We start from the raw sequence: 19890 nt of genomic DNA on the forward strand, positions 1-19890 counted from the left end.
AAAAAAAAAAAGAAAAAAAAAAACTTTTCAGAATTCGCAGCGTATAGTATGTGTACAGTGCAACAGGGAAGAGTTTGTTTACATTTTAGAAAAGTCAAGTTGCGATACCGAACAGGACCACATGTTTGCGCATCAATATAATGTAATCCCATGCAATCAGCCTATGTTTTTGTTGTTGTTGTTGTTGTTGTTGTTGTTTTACAGTGTTGTTTGGCGCTGTTTGAATTAATTTTCCTTTACTGGATCATTGGACTGAAAACTTCCCCGGAGTAAAGTGGCTTAAAAAGATCTGATCGCAAACAGAAAAGCGGAATCGGTTAAAGGGTTTGATTAGACATATTACCAGGCTTATAGATGCTTGCACCATTGTAGATGCTCTCGACTCCTAAGATCATCTAACTGTGTGACATAAATTACATTAATGATGCAATTTCACATGCTTCAGTAATTTATTTGCGTTCAATTATTTTTACGCGTTAAGGATTTTGAACTAATCACGTGCATTAACGCGTTAACGTTGACAGCAGTAGAAAAAAAAAACAATATTCAATGTTTCGAACAATGCACTGTAAATCGCAGCCTCGTTTTCATTCACATCAAATAAAAATGGCGCCTAATAAAATGTATTAAATACTTAAAGCTGCCGTCGGCAACATTTTTTTTATCATATTCAGTGAAATCGACACTATAATCCAACAGAACAACATAAATAAGGTGGTTTTAGAAAAAAAACCAAGCTTCTAACTCCACCTGGAGCGTGTTATTTGTTTTGCAAAAATCCACCGCTCCCGGATCATCGGGTCCAATCAGCGCTGGGGGATGTGAGATCTGACTGTCAATCACAGGTCTTGCACATGCCACAGATCCCACTCCCCCCTCGCGCACACGTTACAATATCAAATTCACATGCCTGAAGTTCGCAGGTGTGTTGGATTGTACGACGCGTGATGGCAGAGAGAATATCTACTAACAAGCTTCCAATTCCTTGGTTATTGCTATCTATGGGTAGATTAGCCAGGGCAGCCTACCTCCGAGTCCATGGTGTTAATCGATGCTGAAGAGACGGACGCGTTCACAGAAAACATGGTGCACACGCACTGGCGAGCACGAACTCATTTGGGAGGGTGCTCGCTGGTAGTGGGGGAGGGGCATGAGAGTTGTAAACATTCAATATTTTGGCTAAGTCGACTCAATCTGCCAGACTTGCCGACTGCAGCTTTAAATATTGAATAAATATGTGATTACATAAGGAAAATTTATGATTTGATGACTGTTCAAATACAGTATTTGAACTCTCACGAAGAGTTTGTTCCGATCAGAATTGTTGTGGCACCAATTCAGACCTGCAAAACCCTCATTTCTCCCAACATCTGGGCTGATGTACCAACTTTCTCATGAAACCAGATCCCGCATCCGCTGTGCTGAATAGAATCACCTGCATTAATCCGTCTCACTGCCATATCACATAGGGGAGAGGTTTGGGTGAACAGCAATGAAAAAATCACCAAAAAAAAAAAAAATCACAAACAATGTTTTAATGTGCAGATGGATGTTGAGGAAGCTGCCTGAGGTGGAAACCTCACACAAGTAGACACCTGCCTGTGTCAGAAGCCAGGGGACACATGGTATGCAGACAGACGCTGAGATCCAGTACGATTGAGATACTGAGAGTTAATAGCGAAACAATGGTAGCTAATATTTTTGTTAAACAGTTGATAGTAATCTGTGGACCTCCAGTCTTCATAAAAACAGTGTGGCGGTACCTGCCCAAACAGCAATCTTATCTGCGCCTGAGGTGCATGTCGTGAACCCCGCTTGTTTTCTGTTCTGCCAGTACTGTGTGGCACGTAGCCAAAACCACTAGAGGTCTGGAACTGCCCCCAACAAACCCTCTGCTGGTGCGGTGACTGCCTCACCAGAGCGATTTATAGAGCTCTGCTGTTTTCACAGAGAAAGAACAGAGGAAAAGTCGATTAGCAAGTTCAAAGCGGGATTAGCGATATTTAGGCTAATAGGTTTTAGTCATCAAAAGTTGTACGTCAGCCGTTTGAATTCCACGGTTTTGTTGGAAAGTTTTCAAGTTTCTTTTTTTGTTGTAAATTTTCATGTACTTTTCAAACATTTCAGAAAGTCTGTGTTTGATAATTGTTGTTAACAGGTGTGGGAAATAGCAAAACTTAGGGGGATTCTGGGTAATGGCGACTTGCCTCAACACAGAAGTCTTTGTTTAGGTCTGTCGGTCATTTTACACGACGCAAAAGAGCAAACGAGGCTAATCTGACTCGAATTGCACCCGGACACACAAGGGTTTAACACTCATACAAACCCTTAGGAAAGAAACAGAGGTAAGATCTATCTCAACTCTTTATCTGAGATAGCAATTAGTTTTAAAGGGGGGGTGAAACACTCAGTTTCAGTCAATCTCATGTTAATCTTGAGTACCTATAGAGTAGTATTGCATCCTTCATATCTCCAAAAAGTCTTTAGTTTTGTTATAATTATAAAAGAAAGATAGGCTGTACCGAGTCTTTCCGGAAAAAAACGAGCGGCTGGAGGCGTGCCGTGTGGGCGGAGCTAAAGCTGTGCTTACGCGCCGATAGCTAACAACACACAGATATTTGAAGAAGTTTTACTCACCGCCTGCAGTTCCAACGCACGACCGTGAACCTTTATCGTTGGGACTGTTCCATCCTTAAGCATTAGACGATCTGCAAATCCGGCATCGAACTGGGCTTTGTTTATAAAACAATCATCGTCGAAATGCAGGGAACAAACAAAAACACTTGCACAACTCCGTTGATGCTCTGGAAAAACAAACTCCATCCACTGGTCCCTTAACACTGGGTTCTTTGGGAATCTGTGCAGGGCTGTCTTGCCCTGGCAACCAAAAACACACTTCTTTGGTGACATTGACTTCCCTAAAGCCGAGCACAACGCTTTGATGGGCGTATTGCTTTCGCTCTCTCGCTCTGGTCTACGGGTGCGCACGCCCTTCCGGAGAAGTGCCCTTAGGACCCGTATAAGGAAATCCCGCCCCATCTGACGTCACACAGGCCCATACTCGGAAAAAAAAAACTTTCCGAAACCGGAAGGAGTATTTTTGGCACAGAAATACTCCTTCAAACGTACAATTTAATTTTTGAAACTTTGTCCATGTTTAGCATGGGAATCCAACTCTTTAACAGTGTAAAAAAACTCAGTATGCATGAAATAGCACCTTTAAGGAGAGCAAATGGAGATTTTGCTGGTCTCTTGCTTCTCAGACTTTTCTCTTTAGAAATAAAAGGGGCCGTTTACACTACATCGTTTTCAATTAAAAACGGAAAACTCTTTATGCGTTTTGGAAATTCATTTACACAACAACAGCGTTTTGAGGGCCTGAAAACACAAACTTTTATAAACGGGTTTTAAAGAGCAAGTTTTTGATGTAACTCCTCCATGTAAACTACAAAAATGTGAATTTGTGAAAACGGTGACGTAGTGTTTTATTGCAAAGTGACATCGCCAACTACTGGCTTGGCATGAATAATACAGCGTTTTTAGTCGTTTTTGTGGATCTTTGTGAACAGGGATCATTTTGACAACATTGTCGTCTGTATGCGAAAAGTGCGAAGGAAAAACTTTAATGTTTTTAGTGTATCGTTGTCTTGTAAATGTACCCTTAAACCATGCTCAGATGTGTCAAGATGTAAAAGTCTTCAATCAAAAGACTTAAAATGACCTTAAATGACACAAACTGAGACCTCCATAAAGTCGCATATGAGCGAATTTTTTTTTTTTTTGGGAATATACCTTTAGACTAAATACTAAGCTAGTCAGCGTAAATCACAATTTTGTCACCTATTTTACCTTTGTAATATGTCACATTTCTGAGATAAAGAACAAAAAGGGTTGGAATCATTTGGATTGGACTGGATTATAAAAAAATGGGTGTAACAGTCCAGAATAGAGCCAGACTGAAAGATAGATTTTGCTATGTTTGGCTGTTTGGCTATTGGTTAACATTATCCAATAGCCTGCATGACCTCGATGATGTCAGCAGAAAAGGAAAGTCGTTTCAGTGGCAGCTGAAGTCTATTACATTTTGATGAAACATTACAAACACTTGTTTTTGGAATAAGATGCCCCAATTAATCATACACAATAACCCCAGGATTGTGTATTTAGAAAGAAAATAGTTTTAAAGTCACGGTCAAGGTCACTCTGCTAATATAGCAATACATTCAGTCTCATTCAACAAATCATGAACCGTGTCTTATCACTGGTGCCTGTGATTTTTCGGATGGCAGCTTTCTAAAAAACAGTGGTTTCCTGCAGCGTTTGGAAAGGTGGAGTGTTGTTATACTACTCCACTGATTAAGAGGCCAGATAAATGAGTTGGTAAAATCAAACAGCATGAAGCTCAACTCCTAAATCAAAGGCAACAGGGAGAACATACTTGAACTGGTCTGTTGTTGACCGTGTTGTGCTGTACGGTACAAGGCACACAGTTATTGTGCTCCATGTCAGGTGGTATACGTTTTTTTTTTTATATAATCAATGAGTCTCATTTGTGAAAGCCATTCTTTCAGTTAAATCCAACGCCAGTTTACATAAGAATGGCTGCATGAAAATATACATATAAATCTGCATGTTAAATCCTAATGGAATTCTTAATTATGTTTATTAATTTGTTAAATGCAAACCTTAAATATTTAGATGTAAAAATAAAATTCAAAAATACATGCCATATAAGTATAAAGTGAGTGTATTCAAGTGGTTCCAGATTATGAGCCAGATATGTGTTGAAAGCACCCAGCATGACCAGAGATATCCATCTGAATAATAACTCACACCCTCATATCCTGCTGGAAACAGGCCAGATGAATGCACCAAAATACACCTAAGAGTGTGTTTCCTTTGGTTTGGGCTTGGAGTTGAAAGACAGGCTCCTTTTTTAAAGATCTTTGAAGCTGCTTTTGTCTACTGGTCCCCTCATGGGGTTTGTGTCCTTTAAGAATTCCCATTCTGTTCACACTTCATTTCCATGAGAAACTGATGAAATGTTCACATGGGTCTGGGTAAGCAGACAGATAGAGAAAACTAGGAAATAAACTTAAATGTATAATTTGAGGTGTTTTCAACTGTGTTTTGGCCTTTTTGTTTTTAGAATATCCTGTCTTTGTTAGCAGTTTATTTCATTTATCTGCTAATAATTCCAACATTGTATGAAAGTGCATTTGATATAATAAGCATGATTATGAGGGCATATGAATAATAAAAAAAAGATGTGCATGGATAAATCATTTATAATAAACACTGCAACATTGTGTAAAAAATAAGAATTGTCAATTTTGATTTTTAATGATGACATTCTTTGTTAGAAAAAAATAAAACAATGAATTTTGTTTTGTCTTGCTAATTTCCTAGCTAGAATTATATGGATCATAAAAACAAACAATATTTAATATAATAACCAATATAATAACATTTAACAAGATAACATGTTGCTACTTTTTACATAATTTGACAACATTGATTTGGAAATGTAATTCTGTAAAAAAAAAAAAATAATAATAACTTTTCTCATATTTCATCCATTCAATGCAACTTTGAAAATAAACTTTATAAGCATATGACATATGACATGTATAAATTCCATAAAATGTATGTAAATCATATCCACACAATACTTATTTTAATGGTTTGCGTTCTCTGATTGATAATATTTTGTGATGTATTTTCATAGTTTAGTTTAGTATGTATATAGTTTTTCATATTTAGTATTTTGAGTTTTTGAGTTAATTGAGAAGTTTGAGTCTGGGACAAGGGTAACACATTGAAACATTTAAATAAATGGCATTTTACCTTCATGTAGTAAAATAAAAAGTTGTAATTAACGCCTGAGATTTTACAGTGCCAGTAGTAATTCATACAAAGTTCTGTAATGAAACTCTAGATGGTGCAGACTGATAGGCCATTAACTCAATTGCATCATCACTATAGGGCACAGCTGATTGGTTCCTGCTGTATCATGAGCCAATGAGCTCACTCCTTAACCTTCAAATACTTGGTCAAAAATTTGCTGTAGCAGTTTCAGAAACCCTCCTCCTTCCCCAGCTCCACCTATATAGATCTGCTAAGGGTCATTCATGTACGCCTTTAATTGTACAGCAGTTGCATGTCTTACTTGCTCACAGCAGTGTATCGTATATGTATTACCAGTAGCAAGTCCCATGCTTGCTCTGCAGCAGCAATAACAGCAGTAACAGATCTATTCCACCAAGACCAAACATATCAACATTGTCATATACATTACCATGCCAAACCCTCTGAGAGTTATCATGACAGATATAGCAACAGGAAGGCAATAGACTCAAATTGAGCCATGTTTAGATGGCACCTAATGGAAAATGTGAGTGTTTTTGCAGTAGGAAAGAGACATTTCTCTAGGAGTGGCAGTGATAGTTTAGATAAAACTGCTGTGCTGTGGAAAGTGTGCCATAATGGGAGTGACCGCTTACACACAACACAGCCTTTTCTTTCCGACTGTCACTTTTTTTGCTGTGCTTTACACCATCAGACAAGTGGCCCACATACAGTATGATCTAGGTGCTTTGAGCCAACACATGCCATGTAGATATATCTCCTGTAAACAGCTTTGATCTGTGAGCGCATACATTCATGCATGTGCGCACAGGATTCTGTGAACATTCAGAATCATATTAACATCAGGAACATACTCATGAAACAGACTTCTGAAATGAGATTTAGCACACATATTTCAGGCAATAAACATAAAACTATATCTTGAATGAGTCCAAGATTTTATTCAACTGCTATGTACCCTTGAGAAAAAAGAAGTACACTTGAGCAAGAGTACTTATTTTTGAAATAATATACTTTAAGTGTGACCTGAATGCAATGTTCTTGGACACTTAACCGCAAAAATGAAACTGTTTTATGTACTCAATTTTAGAGTGCTTTTTTGATCCACTAAAGCAAGACTTAAGTGCTTTTTTATATGCAATTTCATAATTGCATTTATTGTCTTTGAAAGTATGGCTAAAGTGTACTGCCAAAAAATATGGAGAAATATTTATGGTAAACTTAAATATACTTTAATGTTATTTTTATTCAAACTTACATGCCATGTATTAAAATATATTTGTAACTGCACATTTGTAATGATGAAATTACATTTTTGTACATTTAAAATATATTTACTTAATATCGTAATCAAATCAAGTGCTTTAAATGTTCTTTTGTATGTTATTCAACACATAAAAATAAGTGTTGTTCTTTAAGGCTTGACAAAAGATTATTAAAAAGTAATTATTTTAAATGCACCTTAAATGAAACTTATTTGCAAATTACACTTTTTAAACATGTTCTTAAGTGTGTTAACAACTTAAGTATTCATTACTTGATTGAGCTCATTGTTTCTGCATTAAATTATTACATTGTTTAAATTAATACCTTTTTCACTTACTGTGATTTTGTATATGTACATTTCTGAATTACATAACTTAGTTACCTCTGATAACAGATCATTCTAAATTGTAATGTAGACTCATGCATTTTCTGTAAAGCTGCTTTGAAATTATGTGTATTGTGAAAAGCGCTATACAAATAAATGTGAATTGAATTGAAATTAATTGTTAAACTCTCATTGTCTGTGTAAAAATCTAGTTTCAAAATGTGCTTGTGAATCTGTGCTCATCATGGTTATGATTATTCTGTAACTTTTTTTTTTCAATTTTGTCTCTTTTCAGCCTAAGATAAGTCATCTGGGGTTGCCTCAAGGGCCGTCGGGCGAGAAGGTGGCAGTAGTCGCTGTGGACGACTGTGACATCGCCATGGCCGTGCGGTTCGGCAGTCAGATTGCCAACTACTCCTGCGCTGCCCAGGGCACTCAGACCGGACAGAAGAAGTGAGTTTATCCATCTCTCTGTAAACCGAACAAGAAAGTTGTTCTCATCATTCTCTTGAAAATTAGTCATAATTGTCGATAATTACATTTTTGTGTTCTCTCTCACACCCCTGCACAGTCCTCCAGGACACATGTCCACATATCTTGCTTTTGTTAAAAGATCTTCTCATGCTTTTAGGTGGCAATTGCAGCGTCAGATATTATTTCATGCTGGAACAAGGCTGTGTATTAAAACACATCAAAGAAAGAACAACAACAGATAAATGTGAAGGTTTAACCTGTCGCTCCAGTCTTATAAGCACTGACCTGTTTTATATAGCATGGCAACATTCCACAGCGATTGACAAGTTGGTTAGGGAAGGTCACGCCCCCTTTCACCTGTCTGGCTTCTCTCTTATAAAGCTTTGCATGTGCTACGCTGATCATGAAATACATGCTCTGTATGCACACAGTAGCCTTTCAAAGTATACTCCATTTGACAGCGTCTACAAACACAAGCAACCAACACATTTGCAAAAATGCCTTTGGGCCCTATTTTAAGAATCTAAACGTATGGTAATAGCGCTCTGCGCAAGTGTACTTAGGGTGTGTCCGAATCCACTTTTGCTAGTTTAACGACGGAAAAAATGGTCGACGCTCCCGGCGCATGTGGCAACATTCCACAGCGATTGACAAGTTGGTTAGGGAAGGTCACACCCCCTTTCACCTGTCTGGCTTCTCTCTTATAAAGCTTTGCATGTGCTACGCTGATCATGAAATACATGCTCTGTATGCACACAGTAGCCTTTCAAAGTATACTCCATTTGACAGCGTCTACAAACACAAGCAACCAACACATTTGCAAAAATGCCTTTGGGCCCTATTTTAAGGATCTAAACGTATGGTATATAGCGCTCTGCGTAAGTGCACTTACGTTGTGTCCGAATCCACTTTTGCTAGTTTAACGGCGGGAAAAATGGTCGGCGCTCCCGGCGCATGGTCTAAAAGGGTTGTCCCTTTTCTCATAATGAGTAATGGGTGTGTTTTGGGCGTAACGTGCAATAAACCAATCAGAGTCTCATCTCCCATTCCCTTTAAAAGCCAGTTGCGCTCGCGCCATGGCGGATTCGCTGTTTACATGGTGGAATTTGCAAGCAATCCAGAGAGGAAACGGATCTATCTACAGGACAAGCATCTTTATGTTCACAATAATAATCTTTTACATTGTAATCCTTTTATTTTTAATATTTGGCATGTTTGTTTGCTTTGTTTTTCTAGTAGATTGTTGTTTTGTCTCTTCCGATTTGTTATCGTCTATGAAACCATCTGGGCTAGTGTTGCCACCTTGTGGACCAACTAATTGGTGCAAAGTTGCGCAGTTAGAAAAACTCTGCATACTATTCATACTATGATGAAATTTATGGTATAAAAGTAGACAGTAAAAAACAGGGTAGCTTACTAGATTGTGAAACAGAGCTATTGATGCCATTGACTTGTTGGAGAGTTTGGTGGGACATTTCAAAGTTTTGTCTTCTCTCTTCAGGTCTTTGGATCTCACTGGGCCTCTTCTGCTTGGCGGGGTGCCCAACCTTCCAGAAGATTTCCCCATACAGAACCGGGACTTTGTGGGCTGCATGAGGAACCTAACGATCGACAGTAAACCCATCGACATGGCCAGTTACATCGCTAACAATGGCACCAATGAAGGTCTGACATGAATCACAGCATATTTTGAAACTATAGTTTCGCAAACTTGTTCTTGTACTATTTTTGTACCTCATTCAAACGAATAGCGATATATTTATTGTTCTGTCAGGCTGTCCAGCGAAGAAGGACTTCTGCTCCGAGGGTTTGTGTCAGCACGGCGGTCAGTGTGAAAATAGGTGGAACACGTACTTTTGTGACTGTCCTGAAGGCCGGGGCGGCAAGAACTGCGATCAGGGTAGGTGGGCCTATTTGGTAGCGTGCCAGTGCACGTGAATGCAATGTATGTGTTTGTTATTCTGAACTAGGCGTTGATTGCTCGTGAACTTTAAGGAAGCAGGCAGTGGCGTTAATGCGGCAGTGTTTCCTGAAAGGGAAATGTCTCCGTCGATAAGAATCAGTCAGGATCTACTCCACTCTCCTTTTCTGCCCCATATGAACCTTACGGATACACACTCCACATTCTCTGAGCAATATGCGAATTGAGTTGCCAGTGCATTTCCCATAATGCCTCTACTCTGCACAATAAGTGCCAACAATATCAAAGCTTTGGTTCTACAACCTGTTGATGTGGCCTTGTGTGTCAAACCAAACACAAAAAATGATGTCATTTCGGTTCAGAGTTTTACGAAAGATAAACCCTCAGATGATTAATTGTTTTGTTGCTTTAGCTTTGTTCCAAAACCTAGTGGGCCACCTTGCTGCCTACTGTCAGCTACATTTTAAGGCAGCCAAACCAAAACACTATACTTAGGCAGCCATTCCACACCCCTCACAAATAGCGCTCATATAAAAAGTTTGATGTTAGCATGTTGCTAAGCTAATGCCTTGAAACTCTAATAAGATTAGAAAAGACAAAACACACATATGTTGGGAAACTCGATTTTTTAATTATATTTAATTATTTTTTTATTGATACTTCTCGCTAATTGATGAAAAATAAGTACATTTATAATCAGTTGATTTGTGCTAACATGATGCTTCGGTAACAATACAGTATTCTTATAAGCATACACAGCACACACAATTGCTGGCTGAAATAATCCAAATTTAAAAGATTTTCAGGCTGTCACAATATACCAGTATTGATGATTACCGTAATATTTAAACATAAAGTATTGCTATATGCAAATACTACACATACTGTACAATAATATCGTAAATAATCTAGTGCTAAACTTTCTGTTCACCTGTTCACATTTTAAGTGTGACTAGCCAAAAAAAGAAAAAACACAAAATGATAAGTTAAATAGTCAGCTCATTAGCTTTTACGACATAGTTTAATTGTCAGTTTTGGAGTATCTGTCGGACTGTTCCCAGGTTCACTCACAATTACAGGAATCACAGAACCTTCTGTTCTTACCTAATTTTTTGTGGATTTGAGAAGTCAGCACTCTTGCGCAATGAAAAACATGTTTGTCAGTTTACAAGCTAATAAATTCGCCACATTTACCATCTTTGGCAGTCAAAACTCAACATATACTCAACAGGACTTTACACACTACTTTTACAACTCTACTGTGATTAATTGACTGATGTGTATGGAAGTGGGTGTGTTTGCATGTGTTTGAACAACCCAAATGATAGTGTACCTGACATCCCCAGTGGTTGTTTTTTTTTGCGGTTGGACGTTCTGTAAGGCTCGAGGCGCCCGAACGAGAGGGGATAGTGTGAATCACGCTGGTCTCTTTCAGGTCCCTCCACAGGCCTGTTGGGGCAGCGCTCCATTATAAAACCTGGATGTTCAAGTCATGTCATCATCTAACAACAACCTCGTTGACTGAAACAGCCTTCTCCAATTTAATATTCTGGCAGAGAAGCGTGTCTGCCAGGAAAGGGTGTTATTTTTTATGCTGATTAGATGGATGCCTGAAGTAGCCTTGATTTTGCTTTTTTTTTTTTTTTTTGTTATAGGATAGCTCTGTTTTGGAGCGAATGGCTAATTTCCAGAGCGAGCAAAGCGTAGTTTAGATATTATCACTTCTACACTTCTGCCATAGCACATATAGAGTGTCCATCTCTAGTAAAACACGTAATTCTGCCCACGATGGCTGACAGTTCCTGGGCAAATTCTCAAAATTCAGCCACGTCAGGCAATACATGTGATACTTTAGTTCATTATGCATCTTCAAATTTCAGAAATTTTTAACATTTTTCTGAGATTTATGGATCAAACTTAAAGTATGTAGGTGTAATTTTTATTTTTTATTTAAGAAAATGTGGGTGGCGCTTGCCTGAGCAAAACTTGCCAACATAATGCATTGTGGGTGGTTGTCAGAGAATTATTGACCCAAGTCTAAAGACACCAAACAAGCACATATACTGTAGATATAGTTCTCTAAAAATACAAATCATTCACTCACTTATTCATTCAATTATTCAATCATTCACTCACACCCATGACGTTCCAACGTGTCTTCTGTGGGACATAAAACAAGATATTCTGAAGAATGTTGGTAACAAAACCGTGTTGGTGTCTATTGACTTCTATTGTATGGTATTTGGTTTCTAAAAATATCTGCTTTTATGTTCCACAGACCAAAAAAAAAAGACAATCAAAGAGTTTTGGAATGACGATGATGATGTTTTTTTTGGGTGAACAATCCCTTTAATCCCTCCGTGGATCACGGCTGAACGCGTCTTCTCCGCACTCATTTAAGTTACAAACAAACATTTTTTCGCCTATCGTGCGTCTACTCTACACCCGTACCACTGAAAAGACGGATTATATCCAAGACTTAAGCCATAAATTAGTATTAATATTGATAGCACCACTGGTAGCGTCGTTGCTAACTTAACTTACTGTCCATCTGTTAAAATGGCGAATATATCAAATGTAAGTAGTCTACCTTTTGGTGCAGGTGAGGACACATTTGAGCTGCACGCGGTGCAGTCTGAGCTGGAAGCTGTTGAGAAACAGATCCACGACCTTTTAGTAAGAAAAGCCGAGCTGATAGACCGGCGTTTGGCTCTCGAAACATCACGTGCCGAGGCACACAAATCAGAGATTAATGTTACTAACCCGCTGACTCCGACCTCGTCTACTCCGTGCGTTCCTCAACATCGGTCCCGAACGTCGAGGTCGCGATCAGCCATGGTCTCGTTCACTCCGGCTCCAATATGCCATCACGAAGCCTGGATTTTTCCGCAGCGGAAGTCGCGAGTCAGGTCTAGACCAAGAAAACTCTCTCCGACCCTCCCGGTTTTCGAGATATCCACACAAAACCGCTTCTCCCCTCTTCGCGAAACAGAACGCGATGCTGTGATCATCGGCGATTCCATCGTTCGACACGTACACGTTACGTTAAATAAAAGTAAGGTGCATAGTCACTGCTTTCCTGGTGCTCGTGTTTCTGAAATCGCTGCTCACGTTCCCGAGATTCTGAACGAGCGCGTCGGAACCGTTGTCCTGCACGCGGGAGGGGCCGACATCAGACTGCGCCAAACGGAGGTTTTGAAGAAAGACTTCAGGAATCTGATCGATACGGTACGCAGCACATCGCCTGATATAACGATTATTGTGTCAGGACCGCTTCCCACGTATCGACTAGGTCATGAAAAGTTTAGTAGATTATTTGCGCTTAATGAATGGTTAATGTCATGGTGCAATGAGCAGAAACTTCTCTTTGTAAATAATTGGAATCTGTTTTGGGAGCGTCCTAGGCTTTACCGTGCTGATGGCTTACACCCAAGCAGATTCGGATCGGATCTTCTGTCAGATAACATCTCCAAAATGTTAAATACCTTTTGACTAGTAAACAAAAGTCCAAATCATAGTCTCTGCTGCACCAATTTAACTGATATAAATAGTGTAGAACATTGCATAGAAACTGTGTCTATTCCTCGTTTAGTGAGATCAAATCATAAATCTACTGCAGGATCTAGAAAAAATCTAATTGATATTAAACCAGAAAATGTTGCTATTGGTAATCAAAAACAATTTTTAAAGCTAGGTCTTCTAAACATTAGATCACTCACACCTAAGGCAGTTATTGTAAATGAAATAGTCACAGATAATAGCTTCGATGTACTTTGCCTTACTGAAACCTGGCTTAAACCAAATGATTATTTTGGTTTAAATGAGTCTACTCCAGCAGGATACTCCTATAAGCACGAGCCCCGTCTGAATGGTCGTGGCGGCGGTGTTGCAACAATCTATAGAGATTTTCTCAATGTTACTCAGAAAACGGGTTATAAGTTTATTTCATTTGAAGTACTTGTACTAAATGTTACGCTCTTAGATGTTCGAAAAACATCCCTATTATCTCTAGCCTTGGCTACCGTATATAGACCGCCTGGGCCTTACGCTGATTTCCTAAAAGAGTTTGCAGATTTTCTCTCAGACCTATTAGTTAACTTCGATAAAGCATTAATTGTTGGAGACTTTAATATCCATGTAGATAATCAAAATGATGCGTTAGGGGCTGCGTTTACAGATTTATTAAACTCCTTTGGGGTCAAGCAAAACATTACCGGACCGACTCATCGATTTAATCATACACTCGATTTAATTATATCACATGGAACCGATCCAACCGATATAGATATCATTCCACAAAGTGACGATGTCACTGACCATTACATGGTAACTTGCATATTACGTACTCCTGTAATATATCATGCTGCGCCGCGTTATCGATTAGGCAGAACAATCCTTCCATCCACCATAGATAATTTTTCAAACAGCTTATCGGATCTGTCTCAGCTGCTCAGTGAACCCAAACAAACAGATGAACTTGAGGAATTAACTAGCACTATGAGCACCATTCTCTCTGGATCATTGGATATTGTTGCGCCCATTAGATTAAAAAAGGTCAGAGAGAAAAGTAAAGCACCATGGTACAACAATACTACGCGTGTTCTAAAGAGAGAAACCCGTAATTTAGAGCGTAAATGGAAACAAACCAACTTAGAGGTCTTTAGAATCGCATGGAAAGACAGTATGTCACGTTATAAAAAGGCCCTAAAAGCGGCCAGGGCTGAGCATCTACGCAAACTAATAGAAAACAACCATAACAATCCTAAGTTCTTATTTAACACCGTGGCGAGACTAACAAATAAACAGATGTCTCCTGAACAAAGTATTCCATTACAGTTTAGTAGTAATGATTTCATGAAGTTCTTCACTGAGAAAATAGAAAACATCAGAACCACAATTGTAAACGTTCAATCCTCAATCGCGCCTTATAATTCAGCCTCAATTATCACGCCGCAAGAACAATTACAGTGCTTCACAACTATAGAACAAAAAGAGTTAAATAAACTTTTTACTTCATCTAAAACAACAACATGTTTATTAGATCCCATACCAACTAAACTATTGAAAGAAGTGTTACCTGTAGTGGAAGAGCCTCTCCTCAATATTATTAACTCGTCTTTATCTTTAGGTTATGTTCCAAAAACATTTAAACTGGCAGTTATAAAACCTCTCATTAAGAAACCACAATTAGATCCGAATAATCTAGTAAATTATAGACCCATTTCAAATCTACCTTTTATGTCTAAAATACTAGAAAAAGTTGTGTCCGCTCAACTGGGCTCTTTCTTACAAGAAAATGACACCTATGAAAAGTTTCAGTCTGGTTTCAGGCCGCATCATAGCACTGAAACTGCGCTCGTTAAAATCACAAATGATTTACTTTTAGCTTCTGACCAAGGCTGTATCTCAATATTAGTTTTACTTGATCTTAGTGCTGCGTTCGATACTATAGATCATACAATACTCTTAGATCGACTACAAAATTATACTGGTGTTCAAGGACAAGCATTAAGCTGGTTTAGATCGTATTTATCTGACCGCTACCATTTTGTTTATTTAAATGGAGAAAAATCTATCATAACTCCAGTAAACTATGGAGTGCCGCAGGGATCTGTGTTAGGCCCTCTATTATTCTCAATATATATGCTACCACTTGGAAATATTATAAGGAAACATGGAATTAGTTTCCATTGTTATGCTGATGACACTCAAATCTATATTTCATCACGGCCAGATGAAAACGCTAAATTATCCAAATTGACAGAGTGTGTTAAAGATATAAAAGATTGGATGACGCATAATTTTCTTTTATTAAATCCAGACAAGACAGAGGTACTACTTATCGGTTCAAAAAACCACCCACAAAACCTCTCACAATACAACTTTAACATAGTAGGATGTCCTATTACTTCATCCTCTACAGTAAAAGACCTGGGTGTTATATTAGACTGCAACCTGTCTTTTGAAAATCATATTTCATATGTTACAAGAACAGCCTTTTTCCACCTTAGAAACATTGCTAAGCCATGTAATATGCTATCAGTTTCTGACGCAGAAAAGTTAGTTCATGCATTCATGACCTCGAGACTAGATTACTGTAATGCGTTATTAGCCGGTTGTCCTGCATCCTCAATAAACAAGCTACAGTTAGTCCAAAATGCCGCCGCTAGAGTTCTAACTAGATCAAGAAAATATGATCATATAACACCGATTTTATCATCCCTACATTGGTTACCTATAAAGTCCCGTATTAATTACAAGGTATTGCTACTGACTTATAAAGCCCTAAACGGCTTAGCTCCAGTCTATTTAACGGATCTTCTATCGCCCTATAATCCATCGCGCTCTTTAAGGTCACTAAATTCGAGGCTTTTGGTCATACCTAGGATATCTAGGTCCACCAAAGGAGGGAAAGCATTTTCACATTTAGCACCAAAACTCTGGAATAGTCTTCCGGATACTGTTCGTTGCTCAGACTCGCTCTCCCAGTTTAAAACTAGATTAAAGACGCATCTCTTCAGCCAGGCATTCATATAATACTTTTAATTCTACAGTTAAATCCGACCTCTAGTTCATAAACGCCAGAGGAGAACTGGCCCCCGACTGAGCCCGGGTTCTCCCAAGGTTTTTTTTTCTCCATTAGGTCACCTGATGGAGTTTTTCGGTTCCTTGCCACTGTTGCCTTTGGCTTGCTCAGTTGGGGATATTTGGGGATATTTAATTTAATTAATCAATCAACGATACTATTGATCAGCATTACCGAACGTAGACGTTCCACTAGAAACAAACATTGATGTATTGTTCTAATTTATTACTGTGAAGCTGCTTTGATACAACCTGTGTTGTGAAAAGCGCTATATAAATAAACTTGACTTGACTTGACTTGACTTGACTTAATTGTGACATCTTTCTCTGGTCATTCCAGTGTCTGAAGAAATGTAACTTAAACACAAAGCATAGTACTAGCAACACCAAGGTCATGCGTTTGATTCCCAGTGCATGTGTGATAAAAAGGATACCTTGACTTCAATGTTAATCAAATTGGATAAAGCGCCCAAAGGATAAACGTAAATGTAATATTCCTGAGGGTAGAATTTATCAAGTCTCTTGTGTCATTCCTGTAATAACTCTCTGTTGTGATGTGTGGTAATATTGATTCATAGGAGTTGTAGAGTTGGCTAGAGTAGGGATTCTTCACGCAATTTCTGCCAGTGATCAGGGCTCACTGAGTTCTCAAGTCCTCACTTGACTCTGTGACTCTACAGTAGCATTTCCATGTGATCACACTTCTGCTATGCGATTTGCCCGCACACAAATCAAACGGTAGAAGGGAGTGCAGCACTGATAAGTCTTGGTTTGTTCTAGGCTTCTCCACTCCTTTAAACTGCAGGAGTTTTTAAAAGATGTTATGACTTCATTGTCAAGATACTGTTGATTAAACTTCCAATATGTGGCCCAGAACCACAAGACTCAGCATGTTAACTCTGAAAACGGCAAAATTAAACAATTTTGTGACAGATCTTTCATTTCCATTTTATTTTTGACTTTTTTGGTCCATTTTTTTAGAGCATCATAGTGAGGACAAGGAAAAGGTCAAATGTTATCAGAAAAGTTGAGACCCAAATTCAAAGTCCCATCACCCACAAGGTCTCATTGTGCCAGTGAATGTGAAAATAAAGGTTGAAATCATCGAAAATTCGGCATTATTGTGTGTGCAATTTTACAATATCAATAGCGTAGAGATGTATGAAGCACTGCTCACACAGACATTCATTTCAAACCAAGCAGATTTCTGTTGGCCAGCATGGAGAATTTGCATGACCAACTTGAATGCAAGCCAAATCGGCGTGAAGCCAATTGCACCAATTCCTATTGGAACGGCTGGATTTCGTCCGTGAAATGCATATTGGAACAAAAATTCCAATTCCAAAACAAAAACGAGCAAAATTGGAAACGACTGGATTTGGTCTGGACTACAGTATATATGACTGCTAGACCAATGGCATATATATATATATATATATATATATATATATATATAGTATTTATAAGTAGTTATATGCTAAAATATGCTAAATATGCTAAAATATGTTTTTTTTAATGCAGTCTGTCATAATCCATTTCTTGCTTTCTTGCAGTCATGCCTTCACCACAGCACTTTGATGGTCGTGCCATGGTGTCATGGAATGACCCTGATATCACTATCGCCGTGCCCTGGTACATCGGCCTAATGTTCCGCACCAGACAGACCAGTGGAACCACAACCCTAATGCAGGTCAACGCTGGGGACACGTCTCAAATCAACCTTCTGGTAAGTGTACAAATGTTACACAGCACACTGTACCATAATGTAAAGTAAATATTTAATTTGAAACCATTTCCTTTAAGATAAGGGACAAGTATGTGCGGTTTGAAGTGCTTCTGGGAGAGGAGAAAGTGGCCACGCTGGATTTCCCGGAGGTCCGAGTGAATGACGGGGAATGGCATCACCTCCTCGTGGAGCTGAGGAGCAGCAAAGATGGGAAGGACATTAAGTACATGGCACAGGTGATCCTGGACTACGACATGTTCAAGGTCAGTTCTGTGGTACACCGTCTTAACAAGTCCTTAAGATGAAACCTGTTTACTGACATCCTTGCATGTTTTACAGAAGTCAGCTGAGATTGGAAATGTACTACCTGGACTCAAGCTGAGGAGTCTGTTCATTGGTGGGCTTCAGGGAGCGAGTAGCAGCGTCCAGCAGGGATTTCAGGGATGCATGCAGGTGAGGCCAAGGGAAAGCCTTTGAATCTTTCACGTAGAATAAGACAGTAGCAGTTTCTTGGCAAAACAGCTGTACAGGACTGAAAAAAAAAAAAAAAATTATGGAAGTAATTGTTTTGTATATACAACTGGACAGAGTAATTTATCTGTTTATTATTAAAATTATTATTTTAGCTTGATAATTATTATTTATTCACAAGCCCGCATTAATGCACGGGCTTACCTGGGCTGAAGCCCAGGGGCCTCCCAAGTTCAGGGGCCTCCCATGTTCAGGTTTATGATGAGCTGAAAAGGTCATATTGTTTTAACTTGTCAGATTTTGTCGCTGTATGTCGCTAGTCGCTTGTGGACGTTGGTAGTGCTGTCGCTCTAATGTTATTGTTATGGTGCGTTTATACCAAACGCGAATAGAGCGTCTGGCGCGACGCCGCGCGAGTGATTTCAATGTTAAGTCAATGCAAAGACGCGTTTACGCGCGTCTAGAGGTCCCGCGGCGCGAATGAGGCAAAAGTCCGCTCAGTGCCGCTAACGTCTCGCTTTGTGTCTGTTGCGAGTGTGTTTAATCGAAGTTTTTTTTCAACACACGGACAGATGCACGCGATTACATTTAGAAATAGACAAGCTTTGTTTCCAAATGCACCAAGCAATTATCCTTTCAATTTTATAAACTTTTATAAACCCAGCCAATATAATCACAATGAACACATCCAAAATAAAATCTTTAACATGTAGGCTATATAACAACTGCAAAGCATCTAATTTGTAAACAAAATGATTTACGCAATACGCACTAAATCCAGCATAAACTCACTGAGACTGTCTACAGTTTCTTTTCCATGCATCATTTTATTATAGCCTATCCATGTTTGTGGTTAGTTACAGTCAAATCATATAAAACAGTGAAATCGCCCTCGAACTCTTCTGTCTTGCCTGCACTGCACTCGAGACGGTGACGGGGACTGAGCTCCATTGAAAGGCTTCTTTCCTATTGGTTGTCGCTCGCGAAAATCGCTTCTCATTCGCATAAAGTTGAAATTTAGTTGCTGTGTGTGGTTGTTAAATAAAGTGTCTTGTTGTGTCTTGTGTTTATGTGCTCAGTGATATGTTAATAACAATATTAAAATTGAAAACAATATAAAAAAAACTCACTGTTGTAGGTCTCGAAAGAAACTAATGCATTCTGTGATGTAGATTACCTAGATATTACACTTTTTTTAAAACGAGACTCTATAAATCGAGGGGATGGGGGGGGGGGGGGCTACAAAACCTCTCA

General features: G+C 38.8%; 1 protein-coding gene across 8 annotated transcripts in view; it reads left to right on the top strand.

The window, feature by feature from the left end:
• Positions 1-19890, top strand: part of celsr1a (cadherin EGF LAG seven-pass G-type receptor 1a) — a 104353-nt gene that overhangs the window by 60934 nt on the left and 23529 nt on the right. For all 8 annotated transcript variants that reach the window (XM_081363643.1, XM_081363646.1, XM_081363648.1 and 5 more), the window contains 6 exons: positions 7755-7912; positions 9435-9598; positions 9708-9833; positions 17993-18165; positions 18243-18428; positions 18505-18618. In XM_081363643.1, the coding sequence (XP_081219769.1) occupies positions 7755-7912; positions 9435-9598; positions 9708-9833; positions 17993-18165; positions 18243-18428; positions 18505-18618 (921 nt within the window). The remainder of the gene's footprint in view (positions 1-7754; positions 7913-9434; positions 9599-9707; positions 9834-17992; positions 18166-18242; positions 18429-18504; positions 18619-19890) is intronic.

The sequence above is a fragment of the Scardinius erythrophthalmus genome, assembly GCF_964197995.2.
Source record: "Scardinius erythrophthalmus genome assembly, chromosome: 4".
NCBI classification, from domain to species: Eukaryota; Metazoa; Chordata; class Actinopteri; order Cypriniformes; family Leuciscidae; genus Scardinius; species Scardinius erythrophthalmus.